Source organism: Sciurus carolinensis, chromosome 11, assembly GCF_902686445.1.
Source record: "Sciurus carolinensis chromosome 11, mSciCar1.2, whole genome shotgun sequence".
Taxonomy (NCBI): domain Eukaryota; kingdom Metazoa; phylum Chordata; class Mammalia; order Rodentia; family Sciuridae; genus Sciurus; species Sciurus carolinensis.
The window spans coordinates 60434818-60461215 of record NC_062223.1 but is presented as its reverse complement, the minus strand read 5'-3'; the positions used below and the strand labels follow the sequence as shown (position 1 = coordinate 60461215).

General features: G+C 46.2%; 1 protein-coding gene across 10 annotated transcripts in view; it reads right to left on the bottom strand.

Moving 5' to 3' along the window:
• Positions 1-26398, bottom strand: part of Plekha7 (pleckstrin homology domain containing A7) — a 212231-nt gene continuing 185833 nt past the window's right edge. For 4 of the 10 annotated variants that reach the window (XM_047516598.1, XM_047516602.1, XM_047516603.1 and 1 more), the window contains 15 exons: positions 24555-24623; positions 24307-24387; positions 23323-23472; positions 22620-22721; positions 16707-16815; positions 16331-16557; positions 13135-13326; positions 12925-13042; positions 11948-12051; positions 11314-11514; positions 8431-8589; positions 5528-5661; positions 4625-4767; positions 3270-3380; positions 1-1401 (listed from right to left, as the gene is read on the bottom strand). In XM_047516598.1, the coding sequence (XP_047372554.1) occupies positions 3280-3380; positions 4625-4767; positions 5528-5661; positions 8431-8589; positions 11314-11514; positions 11948-12051; positions 12925-13042; positions 13135-13326; positions 16331-16557; positions 16707-16815; positions 22620-22721; positions 23323-23472; positions 24307-24387; positions 24555-24623 (1890 nt within the window). In that variant the 3' untranslated portion in view covers positions 1-1401; positions 3270-3279. Of the gene's footprint in view, positions 1402-3269; positions 3381-4624; positions 4768-5527; positions 5662-8430; positions 8590-9665; positions 11515-11947; positions 12052-12924; positions 13043-13134; positions 13327-16330; positions 16558-16706; positions 16816-22619; positions 22722-23322; positions 23473-24306; positions 24388-24554; positions 24624-26398 lie in introns of those variants that run through there. The other 6 variants (XR_007103905.1, XM_047516600.1, XM_047516599.1 and 3 more) reach the window with 6 other exon arrangements.

The window sequence follows — 26398 nt, the reverse complement described above, 5'->3', positions numbered from 1 at the left end:
AATATTTTAATCTGTACATCACATTTTTTTTTGCAAACCATTACACCTTTATTTAAATTAACTGCTTCTTGCAAAATAGTCATTTCATTTTTTTCAACAAAATCTTATAAAGGCAAAAATAAAATTTTATTTTGGCAAATGTCATGAAGTTGATACTGGCAGCATATGGAGTTAGTTAAAAATAGACAGCGACTTCTAAATATATTCAAGATTTTTGTTTTTCTGAGCATAAAGATAAATTTTGATTTAAAGTGTGGCTCCACCCAATGGAGGTTTTTGTTTCTGTTTTTTTTCTTTTAAGCATCATTTTCTGTATAGAAAATATCATGATACAACTTAAATAAAGGATCATAAACACTGTGCCTGGCTTTGTAGCCTCCTCCTCATTTGGGTCTGAAAGTCAAGTCCAAGTCCTGCCATGGTGGCCCTGCTGATGATAGGCCCATGAGGGATGGTGGAGAGCACATTGCTTGTTCTGTTGCCACCAGGCCTCAGTCCTAGAGCAGCTGACCTGGGGCTCTCCAGGGCAGGCAGCCAATGTTCCTAACACAGCCTGCCTGGAGGGAAACATTCAGTCAGGGATTTTTAGGCCGATGCCACCTAGCATGGAGCTTATTGCTACAATACAAAAAAGTTGATTCCTCTTACCTTTTCTGTACCTCAAAATGTATTTTTTTTTTAGTTAAAGCAAATTGCTTTTCTTCTGAGAAGAACCCTTTGCTAAGGGAACCTCCTAGGCAGGTTGGAGAGGCCAATGCTCTTAATCACACTGTTGTCCCTAAACCAAAACCAAGGGCCAAGGCATAGACTTGGTTCCACCTGCATCCTGGTGGAATTTCACTCAGAGCTGGTCATCAGATCAGGTCAGGTCAGGTCAGTTCAGGGATGGCTCATCTCAGCAGCCAACAAACTTAATGCTGGAATCCATCGTAAGTACATTGTCAAATCCAACTTTCCCCTGAGTTCATCAGCAGTTGGACTGGCCTCTTCTTGCCCTGCCCTTATCCCCACCACCCACACTTATGATCTGAATCTATATGTGCAGCTACAAAATCCCACATTCTCACCTTTCCAGTCACTCAGCCCTTGAAGTGAACATTATAAAATATATTCTGTTTCTAAAATACAGTGTCAGTATTTTACAGTGTGTATCAAAAGTGCTTTTGTTGCAAGTAAAAACAAGTCTGAGTTGAAAAAGTAAGTGGTGTGTGTTAGGACTGAGCACCATGGGGATCTCCCATGGTTGGTGGACTGCTCCTTCTTCCAGCCAGAACCCCTGCTCAGCTTGAAGGGGTTTCCTTGGGGGCAGAAAAGCCGATCTCCTGGGAGAAAGCTGATTCCATTGGGTCCCTGGCTCAAGGCTTCTCTGCACAGTGGGTCACGGGTCTGTCACTGCCTGGGCTGGCAAAAAGCATAAGAGATAATGAGAGGTTGTCAGGATCCCTGCTCATGTCTGTGGAGTGGGCAGTGGGCATGTCTGTGCACACACGACAGAGGATGGCAGACAGGCTGACAGAGCAGTAGAGAAGAGGGCTTGGGCAATGCGGCCGCTGCTGAGGGACCATTGGCTTCTACGACTCCTTCGTTTGGGGCCTCATCCTCCCTCTGATTCTAGGAAATATACCAGACACATGCAGGTCCCTAAACTGGGTCTTTGTGCAATAGAGCAAAGAACCTGGGCAAGAATCTGGGGTCCAGTTATGGCCCTGCCCTTCATTCATTGAATGACTCTGGATAACTCAGTCTCTCATTTTTCTAATCTAAAACTAGAGGATCATACCACCCTCCAAATGAAGCAGTGAGGGGAAGAGAAATGTAGATGTATTACAAAAAGAGAATTCAAGGCCTAACAACCAAGAATCGGCCGGCAGCGAGGCAGGGGATACAGGGGGAGCCTCTTTCCTGTCTCTCTGTGTCTGAGTAGTATTATCCCTCTCAGATCTCTAAGAGGAAACCACAGCCTACCATGCTCCTGGCAGGTCCCTAAAGCATTTACAAAGGACCCAGCAGAAGCATCTCCCCAGAATGCCTAGTTCTGGGCTTCTGCTCCAAACCTAAGAGTTAGGCCCAAGAAGGCTGACCTCTTCCTTCCATCCTCAGGCAGACTTGGCCAGGGAACCAAAGCATAGGGAATGTCCAAGCTAGAAGACCCCCACCAAAATCACACTTCCACCCCTCACAACACAAATAGTGTCCCTCATTTCACTCTTTTCAGACACCTAGAGCTCCTGGGGTGGCCCAGACAAGTCCATGAGTGGTGATGGAGAACAAAGGCTCTGGACTACACCAAAGGGCTTCAAACCCTGACACTTACAAGCTGCGACTTCTTGGACAAGTCCCTCAAGGTCTCTGAGCTTCGTTTTCTCATCTGTAAAATCGGGGTGAATATCTTCACAGGGTTGTTGTGTGGGTCAAAAGAGATGTTTAGCACAATACCTGGCACATAGTAGGCACTCAACAAGGTTAACTCTAAGCAAATATAAAGGAAAAAGAGGGGAACACTTTGCAAAATGACAGTGAGATGGACTGCTAGGAGAGGGACCAGTAAGACCTCTCATCTGACCCTCCCTGTCCAGGTGAGGCAAGAGGTTCTGCAGCAGGACATGAGCCCACTGAAAACCCACCAGACGTGGGCCTCCTGGTTCCTGGTCCAGGGCTCCTTCTCTATCCCACGCCGCCTCTCACCACAGGGAGTGGAGTGGTACCCCACCTCACTGCCTAAGGGCCAACTGTGTGTGGCCCTGGGCCTCCCTAAGTTGCTCAGTGACTAAAAGGGCAGTCCCAGTCCTTCCTCTGACATCAATACTGTGTGACATGGACTGCACCAAGCCTGCTTGGGCATTGGCCTGTTTGGCCTTTTTCTAGTCTTGTAGTTCTTCAATTTCTTTGGTTAAAGACTGAAAGACCAAGATCTAACTCTTCTTTTCCAACCCCCAAGGCTGGCAGCCATGGCCTGTGCCGGTCTTTGGGATATCAAGTTGCCCTAAGGAAGGAGAGCAGGATGGATGGGGTGAGACTTCAGGGAGGGAGTGGGTCCAGGTCGAGGTCTCTACTGTATGGGGGCCACCAAGAACAGAGTTCCTAAAAAGCATCAACTCCCCAACCTGCCTACTATTCAGGCGGGTCCCTCCAGCAGCCACTGTACCAATAGAAGGAAGCATCAGCAGGGAAGACTGCATTCAGCTCAGCAGGGTTGGGGGTAGCGGCATGCTCAGCACTAGAAAAGGAGCAGGGAGCAGCACAGAGGCACGTCAGGCAGGGGCTCTTACTTGGAAGGTGTTAGACAAAGGTGTAGTGGAGTCCGTTGCTTAAGGGGGAGTAAGGTGGCACCGTCCTGGAGGACAGGGGGGCTTTAGGCGGGAGGAGGGCCAGCTGCTGCGCTAGATGGAGCACACATGAATTAAGTGGCGTTTTAGACTCATCTACTCCTGCAGCACCAGATACCCCACTTGGCAGGACTGGGTGGCATGGCCCTGCTGTCCCCCACTAATGACCTGGGCCTGGGAGGATCCAATGCCTGTGGTTCCTGATGTGTCCTGAGATGGAAGAGAAAGCAGGAGCAAGAAAAAGTGCAGATCATTGCTGAGTAGGAGGTGAGAAAGGCCACCAACTGACCAAGGGCGACAGCTGGAGTGCCTAGCTGCTGGTGGTGAGGGAGCTGAGGATGGCAGACCCAGAGTTAGAGCAAGCCCAGCAGAGAGGAGGGCTCTTGGGGTGAGGGTAGTCTCATGGGGAGGAGCTCAGGAGTTGCTGAGATGAGCCCCAGGGTCATTAGGAAAAGGGGTCTGGATGACTATCTCCTAAATCTCTAGTCATAGAGCACCATGCTGACCACCTCTCAGCCTTCTCACCCTCTCAGCATGTCCTTGAAGGAAGCAAGGTCAGCAGAGTTTTCAGGGACTCTGCAGGATCAGGGTATGTGGGACAGAATGGTTTTTTGCTGAAACTGTGGCGCCTCCCCTTGTCATGAGTCACTCCCATAGTACCCCAAGGCCAAAGCAAAGCTCTGCTCCCCACACCAGATTCCCCAGGGTCAGTAACCACAGGGCCCTGAAGACCCTATCCTTCCACTACTAGACCCTTTGCCCAGAATTGAAGAACTGGTAGAGACTTGTGACACACTTAAGGCTCTATGACCATTCCCACCCCAGAAAGAACACCCCTGGCCAGAGGCAACACCTAGACACACAGAGGTCTCCCACACAGAGGGGGAGGCATGGATGGAGGAAGGAGCCTGGAGTTCCTTTCACAAACACACGCACGCACCCATGTACCATACAAACACACATGAGGGATATTTTTTCCATTTGGCTGGCAGAGTCCTACTTCCCAAGTTCTGCCTTCTGGCATAACATGCTCTGATGAGGCAAACAGAGAAGCACCAGAGGCTTTTATGCCCTTCTTCAAAAGGAAGGAAACCTTAGCCCTGGCCCCTTGGCTCAGTGGCCTGATAAACCTGAAGTCATATAGCAACATCCTCCCTCCCAGGACAGGACACCCTTTAGGCAGGAGTTGGCCCTCAACTGCCAACTTCCACTGACTCCCTGGCTCTGGGTCAGGCCATGTTGGGCCCCAGGGAACAGCAGGTAGGAACTGGGTCTTTGAGGCTGGCATCAGGCCTTACCTGCCACCTGCTTGCTGCGCTGGGAGGCCTCAGAGGCAAGGGCATAGGAGATGTTGATGATGCGCTCCTGCTCTTGCAGCTGCGAATCCAGGTCGGCCAGGCTGTTGCGGTCCTGGCCTGATGTTGGCTGCAGGTTGCACATGCTGCAGGGGCCAGAAAGCAGGCAATAGGCCCTCACCACCCTGGGCATCAGCCTCAGGAGTGGAGGGTCTTCCTGGTTTGGAGATTCTAAACACTTTGGGGAGCATCAGGTGCAAACTGTGAACTTTCTCCCAAGATGAAGGAGTCCACTTCTCCCCAGCACCCCAATGATTACAGCTTTGCTGCTTTTAGGAGGGCTGCAGGTGTTAAGGGTTCCAGCTGGAAGCTCCTGTTAAATTCAGATACAAAATGGCTAACCTAGGTCTGAGAGGGAAATAAACATAAATGAAAAGTTTCTGAAGCTATGGAGGCAGAGGAGCCAGAAGAACCACTTCCTAGTGTCTCAGTCCAACATCCAGCAAAGCCTCTGGCACCCTTAGACCAAGGCTGGGGCCTGGGTTTACAAGTCTGTGTGAGGAAGCAGGGGTCCAAATGCTGGAAGGGCCACCACAAGAGCTGATCTCCAACTGGGTTCACTTCATTTCTGAACTGGGCTCCATTTCTCACACTTTCTAGGGTTACTTGGGACAGATTTAGGAATGAGGGCTTCTGTTGTATGAATATTTCGAGACTTTCCAGTTGATTTAGGCAATATTTCTCACTGATCTGAGGACCTGCCAGCTCTCTCCAATGAATGGAGCTCACTTAAGACAAAGGCTGACAAAACGTGCACCCCAGGCATTCTGGCCCAGGTCCCACATGGATGAAATGCCACCTGGGGTTGGACTAGTGGGATGTCAAGACTAACAAGTAAGAGCTGACCTTGACCGGGCGAGGATATTGCGAATCTTCTCAGCTTTTCGATACCGCGCCTGCAACTCCTCAAGGCTGGGTGGCTCTTCGGGATCCAGCTCCACGTAGCGCTCAGGGATGGAGACCTTCTCTGGTTTGGATAGCTGGGGAGAGGATCAGGAGGAGGTGGAAGGGAAGGCTCAGATGTTTTGGTTTGGGATCTGCTTTACCCACCTGTCCCACCAAGAGGAAGTGAATGGCCACACAGAGATGAAGAAACTTGCTGAAATCACAAAATTAGTCAACTGAGGATCAGGATTTCAACCTGGTCTGACACCAAAGCCAGCTATACCAGACAATGACTTATGGTGGGGCTGATAATGCAACAACTTATCAACCTCCTATAGGCCAAGGAAAGAGAAGGACAAGGCCAAACAGTTGGACTGAAAGCTTTTATGAGAAAAATGATAATCCTTAGTGCTGCCCTCAAGGTTAATGATCTGACCCCTGTGACTTCTCCAGCCACACTGATCCAGTAGTTCCCCGGGTGCCTCTCCAACAGTGGGGCCTTTCTTCCTGCTCTTCCTGAGTGGGATGCTCCTCTTTTGCTTCATTGACTCCCATCCTTTCGATCTCTTCCCATCCCTTCCCCAATCCCTCTTCTGACCTCCCTTGCGCTCATTTTCTGTTCACCACTGTCTCTGTCTAATGCAGGGACTGACACTCAAGTAGCTCTTCATCAAATCCTCCTGAATGGATGATGGATAGATGGATGAAAGAAAGTGATAGTGGTTTCCATCCTACAAAAGTTCTTCTGCTCTAGACAGGAGGCAGCTACACTGTATCTGCTGCTTTCCAGGGGGAAATGGACCTATCCCCTACCCCATTCATCCAGTGACACACTCAACTTGGTGAAATAAAGCTCAGGGCTAAGAATACTAAAGGCAAATTTTGCAGGCCCTCATTAAAATGGGGTTAGTTGAAGCTCCCCAAAACAAGTTAAATCTAATCACAGGACAAATCTAATATTGGATTTGTCAAGGAAAAAGAAAATAAAAATGGAATAGCATTGGTTTGGGGCACTTAAAATTGAGTCAGGAGGCCACTGGTAATCAGATCTCAGATGTGTCTGCAACTGAGGCTATGAATGAGCTGCATTACATGCCCACCCAGATGTGAGCTGACTTTTGAAATATTAACCCCAATGACTTTCTGTACAACAAATCCATTCCCCCAAACTATCCAGACTCAGATCACATCCAATTCCTTTCTTATAAAAAAATCTTAATTTTTGCCAGCAACAATCATAATCCTAACCCCCCTTGTGGTTTAATGCTATAAATGCAACCATCATTTTGTGAAACCTCAGAACACACTTTCAAGAATGCTTGAATCTGTGTTTTCCTGGATTGCAATTCTAATTAGCCCCAAAGTAGTCTTCTTTGTTCTCAACTTGGTTAATTTTATTCACGGTCAACAGATTTAAACTTATGTAGTCCTTGCATTTTGCTGAAAGATGGCAAAGAAATAAGGTCTTCTCTGTTATTTTCAAAGAGGGCAGATCCTAGAGGAAGGAAGCAGATTATATTGTAGCAGGAGGGATTTGGGTTAGAGATAAGGAAGGATTTTTTCCCTGGGCTGGCGGGTAAATTAGGACGCTATAGATCACATGTGCACTGCCAAGACAGCATGTGGAGGCTTCTTTGTGAATTCGAGAAAGTAAAGATCTTTGGCTATTTCAGCAGTCAAAGATAAAGGGTCTAGGGGCAGGTGACCAAGCTTTATTAACCCCTGAAGTCCCAGCTGACTCTAGAATGCAGTAACTCCATAGGTGTCTATTTTCCCACACAAAGCTCCTCTGCTCTTCAAGTCTCCCATGAGTCCCTAACCAATCAAATCAAGTAGATCCCATTGGCAAAATCAGCTTGTGGGTGGGCCTGCCCATGCACCTTAAAAATAGGAGGAAGGCACCTAGAGGCACAGCTCCCTTTCAGTGTTCATTCTCAGACCAGACAAACCTGTGGGGATGTTTTTTGAAGCTCCACCTACATCCACCCTTCATGTGGTGAGAACATTTCCCCTCATGCAGTTTCAGGGCAGGCCAAGTCTTTGTACAAATATTTTCTGGACATTGACAGGCCACTATGATTCATTCAACAAAGTCTTCCTCTAGCAAATATTTTCAGAGCACCTACTGTGTGCTGACACGGTGCTGAGGATTCAAAGGTGAGTTGAGCAGTCATTGACACTGCCCTGGAGAGCTTACAGATGGCACAATACAGCCCACAGAGGACCACAGATGTCTAGAAGACCCAGTCTGTCATCCTCTGACACTTTCTTTTCCCTTGGATGGAGGTTACTAGCTTTCCTGGGCTTGCCCTGTCATGATACTTAGACGCCACCAGAGGGCGACAGAGGAATTCAGATCAGAACTATGCACCATCTCTGCTTTTATCCTGGCTGGAAATTTCAAGGTAATTTTCAAACCTGTCCTGCATTTCCCACTCCCAGTCTGACAGCCCGTTACCTGGCTGGACAGTTACAAAATTAACCCTTGGTGTTCCAGGGAACTTTTTCTAATAATAACAACTATTGCCTCAACAAGCCTACTACGTGTCAGGCTTTCTGATCACTGTTTATATCTCCAAGGAATTATATTGAGTTGCTTAATCCTCATCAGACCCACTTTGTTACTGGGGAAATTGAGAAGTTACTATTATAATTTGTCCCAAATTACAAAGATAGCTCTTAACCCTCATCAAAACATCTGGGCTCCTTTTATTGCTTCGAGCTGCTATCCATTCGTTATCTTGAGGCACAGTAAAGCTAAACCTTGCCCCCATTCAGGACATACCCTTGGTGGGAGGGTTGATCAGGATGGCAGTCCAAAGGCCATGCCTTGTGGAGGACATGAAGGGAGCCCCTGCCCTCACCTCTCTGCTGATGTCCAAGTCATAGTCTTGAGGCTCCAGGTCCAACTCTGTGACAGGCAGGGCCTGCACTTTCAACCAGCCATTCTCCTCCTTGTCCTTTCTTTCCCCTTGCATGGCTCGTTCCAGTAACTGCAGGTCAAAGTCCTGCTCTCGCTTCCACTGGCAACAGAACAAGAAGGTTAATTGCAGTCACTTCCTGACTGCGGAGAGACTTGCTGGTCCACTTTTGAATGAGTCCTTCAGGCATGGGGCCCTTGGGAAGATCGATCTGTGACTCACATCGAGGAAAAGTGTTGTATTGTAACTCTGTGTGTAATGGAGAACAAGGCCTTTGTCTCCTTTACTTGGCCTATTCCACTTGCTGATTACTCTCTAATCTGGGACCCCAGAGATCAAACGTGCTTCCTGAGGGCAATCTAGGTTTGCAGTGGTCCTCAGGGATAAAGAATGCTCCCAGGTCTGAGAGCAAGATCCTCAAACAGACCCTGGACAGAACTCCAGATGATGAATTTGTCCTGTGTGCTGCCCCACTGCTGATAGAACTTTTGGGTTCAAAAGCCTTATGGCCCAGGTTCAGAAACAATGGCTTAAACAAGCCTTTAGGGTCCTACTAAGCAAGCAGAATAATCAAGAGCCTATAGGGTATTCGCAACAGGATTCATTTGGGGTGGGGGATACTTCACCCACAGTAGGGCTGGGGAAGTCCAAGCAGGAACAGGTTGGAGCCAGTGAAGCAGAAAAACTGTTGTGTATGATGGTATCTATTTGGGATAGATACTTTCTTTAAACTAGGAAAAAACCTAAATCATGTATAACTGAAGTGCTAAATCAAATGTAATAATTCCAAGGCTAATTCACAGCATCAACTTTGTAACAAGGAGCTCTTCATAAGAAAGAAAATGTCGTCCAACCATTTTAAGATCTAAGCACAACTGCTCAATTCTATGGTGGTTTTCTATTCACCCAGGACCTTTGTCTTCATAGGCCTCTGACTGCTGAGTAGCTTGTTGAGAACAGAGCAGACTCAAAGCCTCTCTTCTTTTGAGCAGGAACAAAGAAGATGCTTACCCATCCCAGGTCATCTGCTCCCTCCCAACCCACCCACCTCAAGGACCCAAGCAGTCATGGCCCTCAAGTCGCTCCAAAACCCCAAACCCATAGCCATATCAGCACATTTCACCCATTCATGCACAAGCTCTCAGTACTGACTCTAAACCAATGTCATCACCCTTGGGTGATGGTTTTCCAATTACAGTTTGAAAGGATTAGGCGGCTGAAGTTTAGGGATAAATTAATTTAATGATTCACAGAGAAAATGCACATTCTCTTACACGCTCACAAGTTCTCCAAATAGAGACAAGTCCTCATTTAAACCCAGCCTGATTGCTTCCACGAACAGGAAAAGTCCACTAAACTCTAGAAAGTATCCTGGGGAAGAACCACGCCAATCCATAGTTATTAAGCAACACGTTTATTGGCGCTGATGCAGAGACTTACACAAGTCTTAGGAGAAAAATTACAAGGTATTCAACTTACGAGTTTTAGATAATCTCTACATTTAAGACATCAGGTTGTAAAAAGTCAGTATTACCCCATATGACATTTGCTTAAAAAGTTTAGAAGTTACTGGGTTTGCAGCTTTTAAAGATTTGACTGTTCTGGGTCTTACCCCTTTGGTATCTGAGCTGCAGAGAGGTCCTCTGAATTACATAGTTTATTTTGCTACTGATTCAACTTATTAAATATCAGAAACACAAAAGATTTTCCACAAGATATTAAGTGATGGGACTGAAGGAGTTAAAACCGAACAACCTCAGATTTGGTAGCACTTATTCAAACATACAATCTCTGAAGTCCATGTCTACTGTCCAGGTGTAAGGCATGGATTCTGAGAAATTCATAATGCCCAGACCTCTGCCACTGACTGTGGTCCTCAGGCAGCAGGTTGGCTCAGGCTGTGGGGCAGCTTTTTGAGTCAGCAGGCCTGCACAAAAGAGGGCAGCAGAAAGGTGAGTGACATCTGGGGGTGCTTGCTAGGCTAGGGAGACAAGAGTTGTTATTACAAGCCTGGTAACAAAGAGCACAGGCCAGTTAGACAACGTTCTTTACAAATCAGAAGCTTCTGTAAACACAATCAGGCAGGATTAGAGAGGTAATGAGCGGTAACACTAAAAGCAAAAGAGCTTGTGCAATGAATTAGGGAAAGAACAGTCAGGCTAGGGGTCTAGGGAAACATGGGATTTCAAACATAAAAGTTAAATGGAATGTTTCCAAAAGGGACCTAAGGCGACTGTGGGCAGGATGCAGTGTCAGTGAGCACAACCAGGGGCAGCACCAATCCCCCAGCTCTCCTGGGTATCCTGAGGCCTCTCAGCACCACAGGCTGCGGGAGACCACACAGCCTTCGAGATTGTGGGCCACCAACCCTTGGTCAGTTGCCTTCCTTTCCTCCAACATCTGTATGGAAAACTGCGAGGCTGGTTGGTTCATCTGCACTTTTCGTCAAATCATGTCACCATCTTCTTTCAGAACTCCTTAAACTCCAAATTCCCAAGTCCTTAATTCAGTTTAGAGAGTTGAATGCCTGCAAAGGCCCCTCTCAAGCTTGGCTTGGAGAACTGACTGGCTATTTTCTCACACTCCTAGAACTCTGCTGTGGGATCCTCCTTCCTGCTCCAGTTCCAGGTCACCCTCTGACCAGCTCACATATGCAGACAAGGTCATGAACAAACAGCCCCGTGGGATGTTCTCTCAACCATCTACGTCAGTGAACAGCCCTCTCCCTTGGGGGTGTGTCATGCTTGTGTTTGGGGGACTTGGAGAAGCTGTGCTCAGCTCCAGGGAAGCTCTGCTCCCTGTCCCAGCCCCGCCTGCCTAACATACTGAGCCAAGATCTCCAGGGAGCGGCTGGCTGAGGTAGCGGGATGAGGGCAGGCCCGTCCTCTCTCCTTGGCTCAGTGTCTTCTTGCGCTCCCGGACCAGGGCCTTCTGGTGCCGCTTCATGCGCTCGAGCTGCTCCTCTGCACTCATCTTGCCTCGCTGGTGGTCCCCTGAGTACAGGCGTTCCAAGGCACTCTTGGGTCTCTGAGGAGGAGGAAGTAAGAGACACAGAGCAGCTGGGCTGGGAACACACAGGGTAGCTGCCCTTCTGACTTCATTCCTGTCCTTGGTTTCTCACATACTCTGGTTAGCCTCCTCATGGCTATGAGAACTACTCCCTCTAAGCACCATGATGTCCCGGTCCTCACCACCTTTCTGGGCAGCACTCCCTTCTGCACATGCAGACACCAAGGCCCTGGCCTGTCCAGTGGGACGCACATGTAGCACACCAGGGTGCAGAGTTCTTGGGCTCTCTCTTATAACCCTGCCAGGCTGAAGATGAAAATGTGGAGTCTTTGGAAAATAGAGAGGCAGGGCCTTCTTGATGGGCAGTGGGTGACAGGGACCCTGAACTCACAAGGGGCTGAGGTCACCTCAGAGGCTATCCTTAGTCAATGTCCAGATCAAGATCACTCACAGGAAAAGTCACCTTGCTATTTTCGGGATTTAGACCCCTCCGGAGTGTGACATAGGGAGCAATGGTGGATGACTGCTGGAGCCTCGACGTGGATCCTGAGAGCCCTTAGTGAAGAAAGTCAAGCGTGTTTGTAGTGAGGTAACAGTCCTTGGCCCTTCCCTAACTACCCCCACACCCGTGAGGGCCCAAGAGGGCCCAACCGACAACCTGTTCATCTTTTTCTTCTTTCTCCTCAGAGCAAGGCCCCAGACAGAGAATGGGGGTCAGTCCAGAGGCGGCCTCTGTCCCCACTCCTTGCAGATCTGTGAACCACCCTAGGCGTCCCTTCTACGCAGGAGCCCTGGGCTGTGTGGCAGATGGAAAACCTGGGAGGGTGCCAGTGCCCGCCACCCCTGTGCTTCCTGCTGCATTTTCACGCATCCTGCACTACCCAACTTTGGATAAGGGAGAACAGAAAGAGGGGGTCCAGCTGAGGAGAGAGGGTTTAAGAAAAGACTCATTGAGTCTTAGGGTAGCAGTGGAGGGCCGGAGGTGGCTTGCTGGTGGCAACAGCCCAGCACCTCAGCCTGTAGGTTGCAGTGATGTAGAGTCAGAGCCTGGGATTGTCTTCTGACTCCCTCACCAATCAGCTAATTGGCAAGTTATTTGACTTCTGTGAGCCTTAGTTTCCTGAGTTCTAAAGTGGGAGTAATCATAGCACTTCCCTCACGGCACTGTGTGAGGTATATAGAAAGTGCTTAAACAGTATTGGGTTTTATAGTAATTGCTATTATCATTGTTTCCAGGGACATATATAATAAAGGAAGAAGAGAATTGGGATGTGAGTCAGAGGAAGGGAAGCCAGGTCCTCCCTCTCAGCAACATAGCCTTGGCCTAAAGCTGTAGGCAGCTGGTGCAAGGTGTGGACTGAGGGCCGAGAGCACTGTGATGGTAGTGGTGGGAGTCCCCAAAAGACTCTGTAGAGGGTCTTGCCTTACCTCTGCCCGGCAGTGTCTGGTACCTACTCTCAGGGCCCTCGAGTCCCAGGGATGGCTGAGTCACGTCCCCACTGAGGGTGGCCAGCTCAGGCTCACTGACATATGAACGGAGCTCCACCTGTGAGCAGTGTAAGACTGTCATACCCAGCATCACATCACCGTCCCTATCCCCACAGTTGGTGGGCAACCTCAGGGGTCCTTCTGACTCACCCGTGAGTCCCCATTCACACACTGCCCCAACTCCCGGTCTCGCTTCCTTTCATCCGACTGCCGCTTAAGGCCCCGCACAGAAGTGTGTCGAATGATGGTGGCCTCTCTTGGCAGAGGTGGCACGGCTGGAGGCTGATCTTCTGGGCTGTATAGTTCAGGGAGCGGAGGCCTTGGAGGTGCCTCCTCTTCCTGCTTGGAAAGAGAACCAGAATCAGAGCCCAGTGGGATGGAGATGGAAGGAGGACTGCTGAGTGGCAGTGAAACAGTAGTGGCCTAGCAAGCTGGAACAGGTCCCTTCAGAGATAGAACAGAGTGTGAACATTTCCTCTGGAAAAGCTGTGAAGAGGAGAGGTGCCTCTTCTCCAACTTTATTCTTCCCTTTGATTCATACATTTTCTATTTTTCAAAATGTTACCTGTATGTACTGTGTCCCCAAATCCAGGGCTTAGGCTCCCAGGTCCATGTGCTTGGCACTACACCAAACTGTCTACTCTACTTCTTTGGTGTGCACTATGAGGCAGCAGGCTGCTAACTCTGTGTCATTTATAAGTTGATGACAGCACACACCCTGCAGAACAAACATGTACCCCACTCCACTGCACTTAGCCTTAACTGGCTCACTCTCCTGCACAGACTCTGGATCCTTCAACAGGGCAATGATCTGAACAAGAACAGAGTCTACCACTTCTTGCCCTTTCTCTCAGAAATATGCATGGTTACAAAATATTTCCTCATTCCTGATTCCAGACACAAGTCACAGAATGAATGACTCACTGCCCATCCCTGGGATGTGACAAATGTGACTATTTTCCTTGAAACTCCTTGTTCACAGTGTTCTCTGAGTGTTGTGGCTCCTCTTCACATCTGCAGACTGGCCCCTGTCTACCATGCACACCCACTAATGACCATCTTGCCTCCCTCCTCCTACATTCATCCTTTCTTAGCCTCATTTGGCTTTGTTTTCCAGACTTTTGCAGAGCTTAGGAAAGGGTTCAATCCAAGCTTGCTTTGCAAAGGTTTACCAGAATTCTTTTAAAGCAACACACTTGACTGATATGTGAAAAGTAAGCCACTTAAAATACCCACTACCTCTCTGAGAATCAGCAGTTTCCAAACTTGACAAGACATGGGATCACCAATTTCTATAAAGTTCTTCAGAAAGACACACAAAACATTGACTGCCTGTGACTGAAGAGAACAGATTGTCTGCAGAAATGGAGGGTAGGAGGGAGACATTTTTTCATATATTTATAAGATATCTTTTGTTTCCACATTCTTTGAGATTATCTAATTTAAAAATGACATTAAATTCAAGAAAACAAGTCAAATAAAAAATGAAAGACCTATAGCTATGTGCAAAGATATGGATGAATCTCACAAATACGATGTTGTTGAAAAGATGCAAGATAAAAGACTTCAGTGTTACACACCAGCATAATTAAAGTGCTTAGGGATGAAAACACAGATGGTCAAACTAAAAGAAAAAAGACAGGGAATATTATACATAAATCAGGATCAAATTTACTTCTGGCAGAAAGGAAGGGGCCTGGATCTGAAAGGGACCTACAGGCCTAAAGATTCCTTGAAAGCTTGCTGGCAAAGTTCTATTTGTTGGTCCAGATGTTGATATAACACGGGTGATTCTTTTACTATTATTTAATTATATATTCATGTTATTTTCAGGATAAATGTTAAAAATAAGCAAATGCAACATAAAGTGGTAACACTGGTAAAGACAAATGAATTACAAGAAGAGAGAAGATGTCTAGTGACCCTGATGCTCATCCAAGCTGAAACAGCCCTGCCCAAGGGCTACAGAGGACCAACCATGAGAAAGAAGTCTCTGTGATTGTCTACTCAAGGGAAACTGAGGCTCAGGAAAACCATGGACTTACCCAAGGACACAGAGAGAACAAGGACATCCCAGCTCCCAGGTTTTCACCTTTCCCCCCTATTCCTTGACCTAGATGATGGGCACCCTGCTGTACATCAACAGCCATCTGCCCCAGACAACTCTGTTTTGGTGTTTTATGGCTGGTGCTCCAATCTGCTTCTTAAATCTAAGAGTGGGAAGGAGATGGAAAAATTCACAGTGACTCTGACTAGGTCACAAGCCATACCTGGATCCAGCTCTGGGCCCTGGGTTACAGAGGGAAGCAGGTAAATGGTGAGGTCCAGGGAACACTTGTGTTTTCCCAGCACTGTGCACCAACCCAATCAGAGGCCCTGGGCACACATGGTTCTAGGCAAGACTCCTGCTAACTTCTGTTGGCAAAAACCAGGAGCCCCACTTGCCAAGGTCCCCTCAGCTCTGGTTTCCCTGCCCTTGGGCCAGACCCCTTTTTTTGTTCTCCACACAAGGTTGGCCTTGTGTGGAGATAGAAGCTATCATGGCACCTGACCACATCTTCTATTTCTTTAAAATCTCCTGAGCTCCCTAGAGCACAGAGGAGCCAAATCTTGCCAAGAGCTCAGCTCCTCTCTATGCCAGGTAAGCTAAGGTGTTGGTGCAGGCTACCGCACATGGGCCACAGACTTGACCCAAGGACCTGAGCTGAGGGTCCAGCTAGATGGCAGGTGGCACAGAATAAAACAGGAGTCAGGAGATGTTGGATGTACTATCTAACATGGAGACCTTTAGCAAGTTTCAACTCCCTGGGGCTTTAGTTTTCTTCTCTGTGAGATGGGGATACTTCCCTTCCTATCCAAATTCCATGGGGCTAAGAAAAACCACAAGCAACCTCACAGCCTAGCACAGTGCTCAACTGCAGGTGGGAATAAAGATATTCTTTCTGGAAGGAGCTCCTTGCCCATTCCAGGCTGTGTAACTGGTAAGTCCACTTGAAGCCCTGTGTGGGGACAGTCACCAACAGCCATACACCTCTCTGCACAGTGCAGATCACAAATTCTACCCCACTTAGTCTAGTTCAGTCACTTCTTGCTGAGCCTCAATTTTCTGAACTGCGAAATGGTAGGGTTGGGCTGGACTATCTCTCAGGGCCCTGCCAGTTCCAAGAGGTAAAGGCACAATAGCAGGGTAAATGCAACTTCTTAACTGCTCAAGACCAAAGACTCCAGTGGGTTTCTGTGTCCTCAGGTTTTCCCCAGAACCTTTTCCACAAGATAAGCTGATCTGAGGACAATCAACAGCCAGAGAGGAAATGAAGACACTCAGCTCCAAGTCATCAGAACTTACCACTTTGGGCTTTGTCTTAGTTGGTGACTGAAGCGGGGATGTCACTTTCCTCAGTTGGGGTGGGTGAGGTCGGTATGGCACATAGGTCTGCAGCTGTGGGAAAAGGCGAACCTCCAAAGGGGTCCGCACAGGGCTGGTGGGAGGGCTGGGCTTCAGGGGTGTCTTGCTCTCAGAGGCGGAGAGTGAAGGCACAGGCGAGTGAGGGAACAATGGCACGGTTTTCCTCTCTAAGGGGCATGGAGGGAAATAAGCATGGGATGTGACAAAGACCTACTCCTCAGGGGATGAGTAGAGTGACAGTTCCACAAAGATCTGCCCCCCACTGCCATCCTACCTGCCCCAACCCATTCCCCATACCCAGGAAGATGCACCTCACCTGGATTTTTGACCGATTCCACCAGGATTCTATAGTTCTCTTTATTTGCACTCAGGCCTGCAAGGACATCTTCGATCCTCCACAGATCCTTCTGTATCTGTGATTTCTCCTGGGGAAGGCAAGCAGGGGGTTCACTGACTTCCTAGCTCCTTACCAGAATTTTCTTCTTAGGATTTATCTTGCCTTTTCAGACAGTCCCTCATCCTGGGGGTGGGAGCAGCACTTGCTAGAGAAACTATACCAGGACTAGAGTCAAGTAGATCAAGATTCAGGGAGGAATTTTGGAATACCTTTCACCAGTTCAGCTTGCCTGTTTCTACCTAATTTAAAAACAGACTGCCATAAATACTACAGGATTCCATGTAAATACTAAGTGAAGTCTCTAGAGAAGTCAATTTCATAGAGATAGGAAGTAGAATAGTGGTTGCCAGGAGTTAGGGAAGGGAGGATAGGGAGCTGTTTAATCATTTTGTAAGATGCAAAATTCTGGGGATTGGTGCACAGCAGTGTGAATGTACTTAACACTAAAGAGCTATACTCTTAAAAATGGTTAGGATGGTCAAGCATGGTGGTGCATGCATGTAATCCCAGTGGTTCAGGAGGCTGAGGCAGGAGGATCTTGAGTTCAAAGCCAGCCTCAGCAACTGAGGAAGGTCAAAGCAACTTAGCAAGACCCTGTCTCAAAATAAAAAAAATAAAAAGGGCTGGAGATGTGGCTCAGTGGTTAAGCATCCCTGGGTTCACTCCCCAGTGCCAATTAATTAATTAAAAAATAGGATGGAAAATTTTATGTTTGAATAGTTTACCACAATTAATAAAATGTAAACATATACTGTTTTATGCAACCACAGCAGCAGAGGAGGGAAGGCAAGAACTAGAGGTTACATTATCTCTAGAATATTGAAAACATTTCTTTTTTTTAAATTCACAGCAGAATCCTGGGATTTGAGGTCTAGTCAAAAGTATAACGGACAATGGAATGTTATTTGACCATAAAGTGTTGAAGTACCGATATGTGCTACAACGTGGATAAACTCTGAAAACACTAAACTAAGGGAAAGAAGCAAGGCACAAAATACCACATACTGTATGATTCTTTATATATAAAAAGTCCAGAATAGGCAAAGCCATAGAGACAGAAAGTGGATCAGTGGTTGACACGAGAGGCGTGGGGAGCTGGGGTGATAGGGAGTGACAATGGGTACAGGGCTACTATTGAGAGGTGAAAATGTTATAAAATTGTGGTGACAACCTCACAGTGCTGTGAATATACAAAATACACTGAGTTACATACTTTAAAAAGGCAAATTTTGCCAGGCACAGTGGAGCATTGCCTGTAATCTCAGTGACTCAGTGACTCAGGAGGCTGGAGGCATGAGGAAAACCAGCCTCAGCAACTTAACAAAATCAACCCAAAGCAACTCAATGAGATCCTGTGCCTAAATACAAAAAAGGACTGGGGATGTGGGTTGGTAGTTAAACATCCCTGGGTTCAATCCCTGGTACTAAAAAAAAAAAAAAAAAAAAAAAAAAAAAAGACAAATTTTGTGGTACGTGGATTCGTGGATTGTATGATAAAACTTCTTTTCCTAAAAAGTACAACGAGAAAACGGCTATGCTATAGGATGATATGCACAAATTACAACCAAGATTGGATAGGAAGAGGACCTAAAGGAGATGAAGAGGGGCCTAATGTGGTTAAGGGGTTGTGGCCATCTTCTAATGGGGTTGGGTAAACTTTAGATATAGTTCTTTTGTTTTTCGTGGTCCTGTAGATTGAACCCAGGGCATCACCATGATTGGCAAGCACTGCAACTGAGTTGCACCCCAACCCAGGTAAAGCATTTTTTTGATTTTTAAGTTACAATGGAGGGAAGATAGACTTGGTCTCACTCCATGGACAAAATGAAAAGCAAGTTTCACACCCCCATCTCCTCTCAAGGCTCCTAAATGCCCTTCAACTGGAAGAGTTCTCACACTGCATGATACCAACCTGCCCAATTCTGCAACTAGATTGTGTGCTCCTAGATACACATAGGGTCTGGAACTTAGCAGGTTTCAATGCACATACATTGAGTGAATAAAAGACTAATCATGTAAAATTCTCAGTCAAATACTTTCCAACAGCCATGACAGCAGAAGTCCAAAGGCTCCTGTGCCAAGGGAGCTCGCGCTTCCATTCTCCATATCCCAATAGCGAAGTGTGCCCTCAGGGTTGACAAGCAAAGAACAGGCTTGGTGCTCAGCTCCATACTCAAGTACCGTCCTAAAACAGGCAGGTGCACTGCTCCCTTACAGTATGTAAGTTAGCAGGGGATGATCTCCAGAGGTGAAGTCCCCAAGCTGAGTGCTGGGGAAAAGTAAAAGAGAAAACATCCCTCCTCTCCCTCCTCCACAGCTCCCAAGCAAAGCTACCCTGTCAGCCCACTTTTCCATCCCCATTTTGCCTTGCTGACATCTCTACATGTAAAAGACGAGCAGGGAGGAAAAAAGGAAGGCCACAGACTCTTTCTCCAAGGGTGATGAGAGGTGAGGGGAGCTTTGGGGAAGCAAGGAGGTAGGGTCTCACTCCTGTATCCCACACACAGGTGGGAAGGCTTTCAGAAAAGGCTTGGACTCACTGTCCAGAGTTGCCTCACCTATCACTACCTCTTACCACATTGTTCCCTGAATAGTCTATTCCTTGGATTCCTTGATGGCCAGGCAGCCATGAGGACCTTTATAAATAAAGCCACCGACTTCACTGAAAGGGTCGTAAACTTTCTCGGAGCCAAACCTGTTAATGGAGGTGAGTTTCCAAGCCATTACTGAGAAGTTACAGATGGGTTGCAAGCATACACCCAGTGCTAATAATTTGTCTACGACTTTAACAACCTGCCTGGCCTAGGATTACACCAAAGAGGCTAGCACAGAGCCTAATCAAACAGGGCTTTATGACTCCGAAGTCACTGAAGCACTCAGAAAGCATGAGCAATGCCATGGAGCTACATTAAACCTAGCCATATGCCCCGGGCTTGCCCATCTGCTAGAAATCTACGGGGGTCAATTTTCTAGCAGTTTGTAACAAGATCTATTATAGCTTGCAGATTTATATTTTAGAGGGTAAAAAGGATTCTGGGCCTGTTATATATTAAATTACTATGAAATAAAGCACAGTAGGAACACAAATGTTCAATAATCATATTAAAAGATGTTTAACTTAAGCCTAGAGTGGTGGTACATGCCTATAATCCCAACTACTTGGGAGGCTGAAGTAGGAGGATTACATATTCAAGACCAGCCCCAACAATTTGAGAGACTCTGTCTTAAAAAAAAAAAAAAGGAAAAGAACTGGGAATATAGCTCAGTGGTAGAGCACCCCTGGGTTCAACGGGGGTTCAATCCCTAGTAAAACACACACACACAGTTTAACTTACCACTAATTAAAGAAATGTAAATTAAAGCAAAATGTCATTTTTAGTCAACAGACTGGCAAAAACTAAAAACACTGAGAACATCAAGTGCTGGCCAGGATATGGCAAACAGGCCCAGCACTCTCAGTCACTAGGAACGGGAGACTAAATTAGTGCAGCCTTTTAGAGGGCAATTGGGCAATATTTATGAACATTTTTTGTATTTAACAATATTTGTGAATAATACATAAAAATATGAAAATTGAACACACTCATGAGGTACCATGTAATGTTTTTATATGTGTATACATTGTATAAAGTTTACATCAGGGTAAGCATATCTGTCTCCTCCATTATTTATGCCTTCCTACATTTGTGTGGGATACAGGAGTGAGACCCTGTCCCTTTTTGGTGAAATATACGAAATTATTTCTTCTTTTTTTTCTTCTTCTTTTTTGAGATATGTGTTGTATTACTGCTACCTGGAGTCATCCTACTCTAATATCTGTCAACTTTTGAGATCAGTACTCATTTCAACCCAGCAAGTCTTCTCCTAGGAACCTATCTTAGAAAAATGCTTATAAATGAGTTTGAAAAAGCAGTTACAGTTCACAGCAGCAGCATCTACAAAAACAAAATGCTGGAAATCATTAAAATGCCCACCAGGAGAGCAATGGCTAAATAAGGTAGGGAATATCCAGGCTATGAAATAGTATGTGGCAATTAAGAAGAACTATTTAATTTACTTTACTTAGATATTGCTATCCCATACAACTTTCTGAGATTATCCACTGTGCTATCCACTATGGTGGCTTCTAATTTGGGGTGAGTTTGATATGAATGGAGAATTCATTCTTAACTTTAGTTGTAATTAATTTAAATCAAAATAATGATTGTATTGGGCAGCATAAACCTGGGGGCACCATTCCTGGAAAGATTTCCACAATATAAAGTTATGACAAAAAATAAGTTGCCAAATAATTTGTGAACCTCTTAAACCTTTTACCACTTCCCAAACCCAAATAAATGATATGATTCTATACAGATGCATATGCTTGAAAATGCATAGAAAATGATCAAGAAGAGAACACCACAAACTGAAAGCCCTGACTACATGCAGGGAGGGTGGTAGGAGTGGGGCAGAAAGTGGAGAAGAGGAACTTTTATATCATTATGTTTTTGCTTCTCATTGTTTGAACTTTTCAGGGAAATGTATTCATGTATTATTTGTATAATTATAGAAAAATAATGGATAAAACTTTAAAAGCTAAAAAAACTTTCCTGCTACAATTAGCATGGATCATTGAAGTCTAGGAGATAGTATCAAGTCCCTGAAACAGAAACAACTAGAAATTTTGTCAACAATATATTCACCTAGTATTTTCAAGTCATGCTAAGTGCTAGGGATGGAAAAAAGGAAAGAAAAGAAAAAAAAAAGAAACAAAGAAAATGTTACAATAGATGAAGGCAAGTTAGTGTGTAGGGACAACAACAGCAAGAGACAGATAAGTTCTGGGCAACCACATACACCAGCCTGGAGCCAGAGGCAAAAGTGTCCTCTGTGAGATTCTGAGCTGGGCTTTTTAGAAACCATCTCTGAGTGAGTGGGGGACAGTAGGGTCCAGGGAAAAGTCTCAGGGCACACAACCCTAAACTCCTTAGAGTCTGCATAGTCACTAAATCACCTGACCACACAAAAAAAATAAATAAATAAAAATAAAAAAATAAAAATTAAGGATTGGGATAGAGGGAAAAGAGGGGTAGGAGAGGTGGGGGGAAGGGAAAAAATAACAGAATGAATCAAACAACATTATCCTATGTAAATTTATGATTACACAAATGGTATGCCTTTACGCCATGTACAAACAGAGAAACAACATGTATCCCATTTGTTTACAATAAAAAAAAAAAAAAAAGGATTGGGTAGAAGCCTGGTTGGGCACCAAAATGTGGGGAGGGCAGTTGGAGGAGCCAACCTGGAAAAAAAAACATACAGGGCCTTACATTGTCTCACCTTTGGGAGACTGCTGTCCATGGGGTGGCCTGGATTTTAAAGTAAGAAGGCATAGCTCTAAAGTTGCCTTTCCCAAGTGGGACAGGAGCCACAAAGATGAGTATCACCCAGCCTGGTCTCCAGAAATGCAAATGAATGCCTGGAGACCAGAAGCACCTCAATGGACTGGTCACACTCCCTTCTCAGGCAGTGGGGTGATAGCATCTACAGGAATCTGAGGCAGGACTCAGGTGGGGCTTCCTGCTGCCATCTAAGCTAAGGAACACAAGAAGGAAACACAGATCGCTCTCACATCTCCATCTCTGTAAAGGGCTCCAGGTTGGTATTGGTCTGCTTCAGAGAAGCAGGAGATCTGGGATAAGGCTTCTCATCATGGCCTAGTTGTAGGAAGGGAGCCCCAGGGCAGAGCTGGGAGGGTGGGCACTTCACAGGGCTGAGGAAGAGAAAGCCCTAGGATAGTGTCTCAGAGGCAACCACAGGTCAGAGGGATGAACAGCCTTTGGTCACCTGGAAAAAAAAAGCTCTTCTGTGTTGCTCCTGAAGAGTCTGCTTCAGCTGTGCCACATCCCTTTCCAACTTCAGGTACTCATTCCAGGCATTTTCCATCTCCTGTTGACCAAGGAAATGCTTCTTATTCCAAGTTATCCCTGGCCTCCCAAGTGGCCTCAAGAGCACCCGAATTCCTGACCTCAATCTGACCCAGTCAGGTAAAGTGGGAAGGGGACTCAATGGGCCTTCAGCAGGTCTGGTGGGAGACAGACCAGAGTGAAGAGCAAGTGTGGTATCTGACCCTGGCCACCTGCACTGTCCCCTCTTCCACTTAGGAATGCTTTAATTCCTTGCCTTGCAGAAGGGTCTGTACCCACATCAGACTGAGAAATGAAAACATGAAAATTCTGATGGCTTAGAATTAACTGCACACAGTTCAGAATATAGGCTGCAGGTTGCTCTGAGTAATCTGGTTCCTTCAGTGTCCTCAAGTGTCCTTAGTCATCTGGAAGCCCCTGATGGAAACAATCTAAGGGACAGGTGGTGGCAGACATGTCACCCTTAAAAAGAAGCTATCCAGAGGTGGCCTGGAGAAGTTCTTCTATTCCAAGACCTGCCCCTTGGCTACCACCTCAACTTTAGCTGAGGAGATGAGAACAGCAGCTTGTGGTCTGCCCATTCTGTTGGGAAGTGTCTGCCTCCCTCCCCACCCTCCACGCACAGTGGACTCTCTGGACAGTTCAGCTCGGATGTGGACAAGGTCCTCCTGCAGCAGCCTCTGCTGGTAGGCAATCTTCTCCAGGTGCTGGGGCTGGTCTTGGTACTGCTCCATCTGTCTGTGCAAAACCTCTAGCACAGATTCTAGCTGGTCCTGCACCAGGAAGGGACAAAGAGCAAAAGGATAAGAAAAAAGTCCCCAGAGGCCTCCCCATATCATGCCAGGAACTAAAGAAAGCTGTTGGATCTAACTAAGGCTGAAGGAACCAGAACTGAGCTATGGGCTGAGGGGCGGGCCTCTAGTGCCAATTCTGATTCTGTTCAAGGGCTAAGTATTCTAACAGTTCTGTGCTTCTGTTTCCTCATCTATATAGTGGGCATAAAGCCACCTAACTCCTTATGGGATAAGCATGATAAAGATAAATCAAAGAGTAGATGGAAAACTCTGAAGGCTCTTGGGGAAAACCAGTATGTTATAAACCTTTAGCATCACAAATGTAATGTCTTTATTAAAATGCAAGAAGAAAAAAATTTAGTAGTCTGGAAAGGCAGACATTGGTGGTCCCAGGTCTTTCCTGCTCTCCCACTGAGACTTGTTGCCTCCACAGCTCAAACACTAGGAGGAAAGAAGCTTTAGGAAGTGAGGGTCTGTCCTTTTATTATTATTGCCATTCTTCTCCAAGGCAGTCCCTTCCCTAGGGACCAGATGCCTGGGTTGTCACACCAGCCAGTGGAGTTCCTTTCCCAGGCTTATCTCTCAGGGCCTCCAAGGAGAGATGGGCCAGAGCAGAATGGAGGGGTGAGGATACCTAGAACAAACACACTGAGAAGAGAGACCCTCAAGAAGCACCATTTAAAGCAAAGGCATTGTTGTGGATAAAGTAATCCTATTGTTCAATACTAACATGAGAGTCCAATCCATGTCTTAGGAAAAACTGAGTGACAAAATACCACACCCCATCCCAAGATTATGTTAACTGATGCATACTTTGTTCTCCTTGAGGGCTCGTATCTTGTCTTCCAGGTCCTGGAGGATCCTGTCTTGTTCGCAGAAGACGCTCAATTTGACCTGTAAGCAAGAACAGGTTGGGGAGGACCTGGGAGAACAGGGCATGGTCTGGGGGTGAGAGCAGAAAGCCCCTGGCTACAGAACCATCCAACCCTGCAGGAAGCTGCCCTTGCTGGGTCTGGGTCAGGAGGCAGCTGAGGGATCAGCCTGTCACTCTGCTCACTCACATCAATGTCACTCTCCGCAATCTTCATAGGTTTCAGACTTCGATCCTTGAGAAGGTCCCGGCCTGTCATCTGGGAGGTGAACAATTTAAAGGAGACTTAACTGTGGTTCTTAGAATCAGAACTGTGGAAAGAAAGTCAGTCCTACAGTGGAAGGGTGTGAAAGTCTAGGCAGTGGCAGGAGAGGGTCATGGAACAAATGGGGCAAAAATTCAAGCAACATCTGCTTTATTTCATTTTAGGGAAAAACGAAAACCTTTTTGTGATCCTTGTAAATTTCTCAAACTAAAGAAAGTGCAGATATTCAAGTTACATGATCATTAATTTTAAAAGCATATATTTGCCCAAAGGAGTGTGATAAGTCAGTATGAATCGTTGAAAGGTATGCCACTGGTAAGACAAAGGTTTGTTACTGAAACAAACACAAGTTATAGAATTCCACAGCCCCCAGCCCACAGTAGGGGTGTACATGGGTAAGAAGGAACAAACAAATTCCCTGTGCATTGTCAAGCCTTAGTTTAAGGAAGTCTGAGTTGCCCCCTTCCTTGTAAGGTCAGCACACCCTAAACTATTTGAGAAGAAACCCTGGTCAAAGGAAGAAGGAACTTGGATAGTTGATCCCTGTATACTGAGGCTAGGTTGTCTTGTATAAGTTATAACCTTCCTCTCATTTCAGAAGTGTCTGTAGAAAATAAAAAGCTTTTATATGCTATCTTCAGCCTGAACCTTGGAGAGGCTTTGACACACGCAGTCAGATTCAGGTGCTCAGGAGATGAAACTCTTCAATACTCCACATATTTTCTCTATTAGATCTCTTTTCAGAAGTGCCTATAGAAAAGTTACAACCTTCCTCATCCTCTCAAAAAAAGAAAATAAAGTCACCCAAACTTAAGGGTAAAAGGGATTTGACATTTTCCATCCTTCACTCAACCCAAAGAGGACAGCATGTTGCCCATCTCTGACTCCTAAGAAGCTGAATCCAACTCTTTATCCCATGCTTCCATTTCCTCCCAATTTCTTTCTTGTCAAAAGCTGTAGAGGGGTGCAGGGAGTGACTTTTCCACAGATGCATTCATGGCCAAGACAAGGTAAGGAATAGCAAGGTCTAATGAACCTCATAGGGGAGATAATCTCTGACCTCTGTTTTATAGTTCTGACCAGGGGAAATGAAGGGTAGGACTAACGACAGACAGGTAGTGTGTGCACCATGCAGAGGGTCCCAGCATGAATAGATGGGCAGGTGCTGGAGAGATGGCCTTTGCTTCTTCCAAACTCCACCTGGGACGTCCAGCAAGTGAGTGTGAATAGGCTATGTATTGGCTATCATTCCCCTCAGAGTTCAAGTGTGCCCAAGTACCCTATACTACTTCTGAAAATAAACAACAAATCCTAAAGTCAAGGCCAAGGTCAAAAGACATCTTCTTGCCTTGAGCTGAGAACTGATTCTGGACTGCAGAATCATCCTCCAACCCTTTCTCATGATCCTTTTGGTCACACATTTATGGGCCAGGACATCTTATTTTTTGCAATAAAGTCTTGACATAAGACCCATCAACAAATGCTTAATGAATTCCATGTAGGTCAAAGGGAAACATGTAGAACAGTGGAAGTTCCTGGAAAGAAAAGAACTCCAGACAAATTTGATTCCCCAAACTGGTAGATTATGTGAATAATCATGTATAAGTAGTCATCCATAGAACACATGGATACCTACAATAATCCACAAACAGCACTGTCTCCTAAGATGGGTGAGAGGAGAGGGCATGGAATTAATCCCGGTGAACCACAAATTGCTGGACATCCCAGGCAGGACTTGGGCTTTGAACTCAGGGTACGCAGGTGAAAGT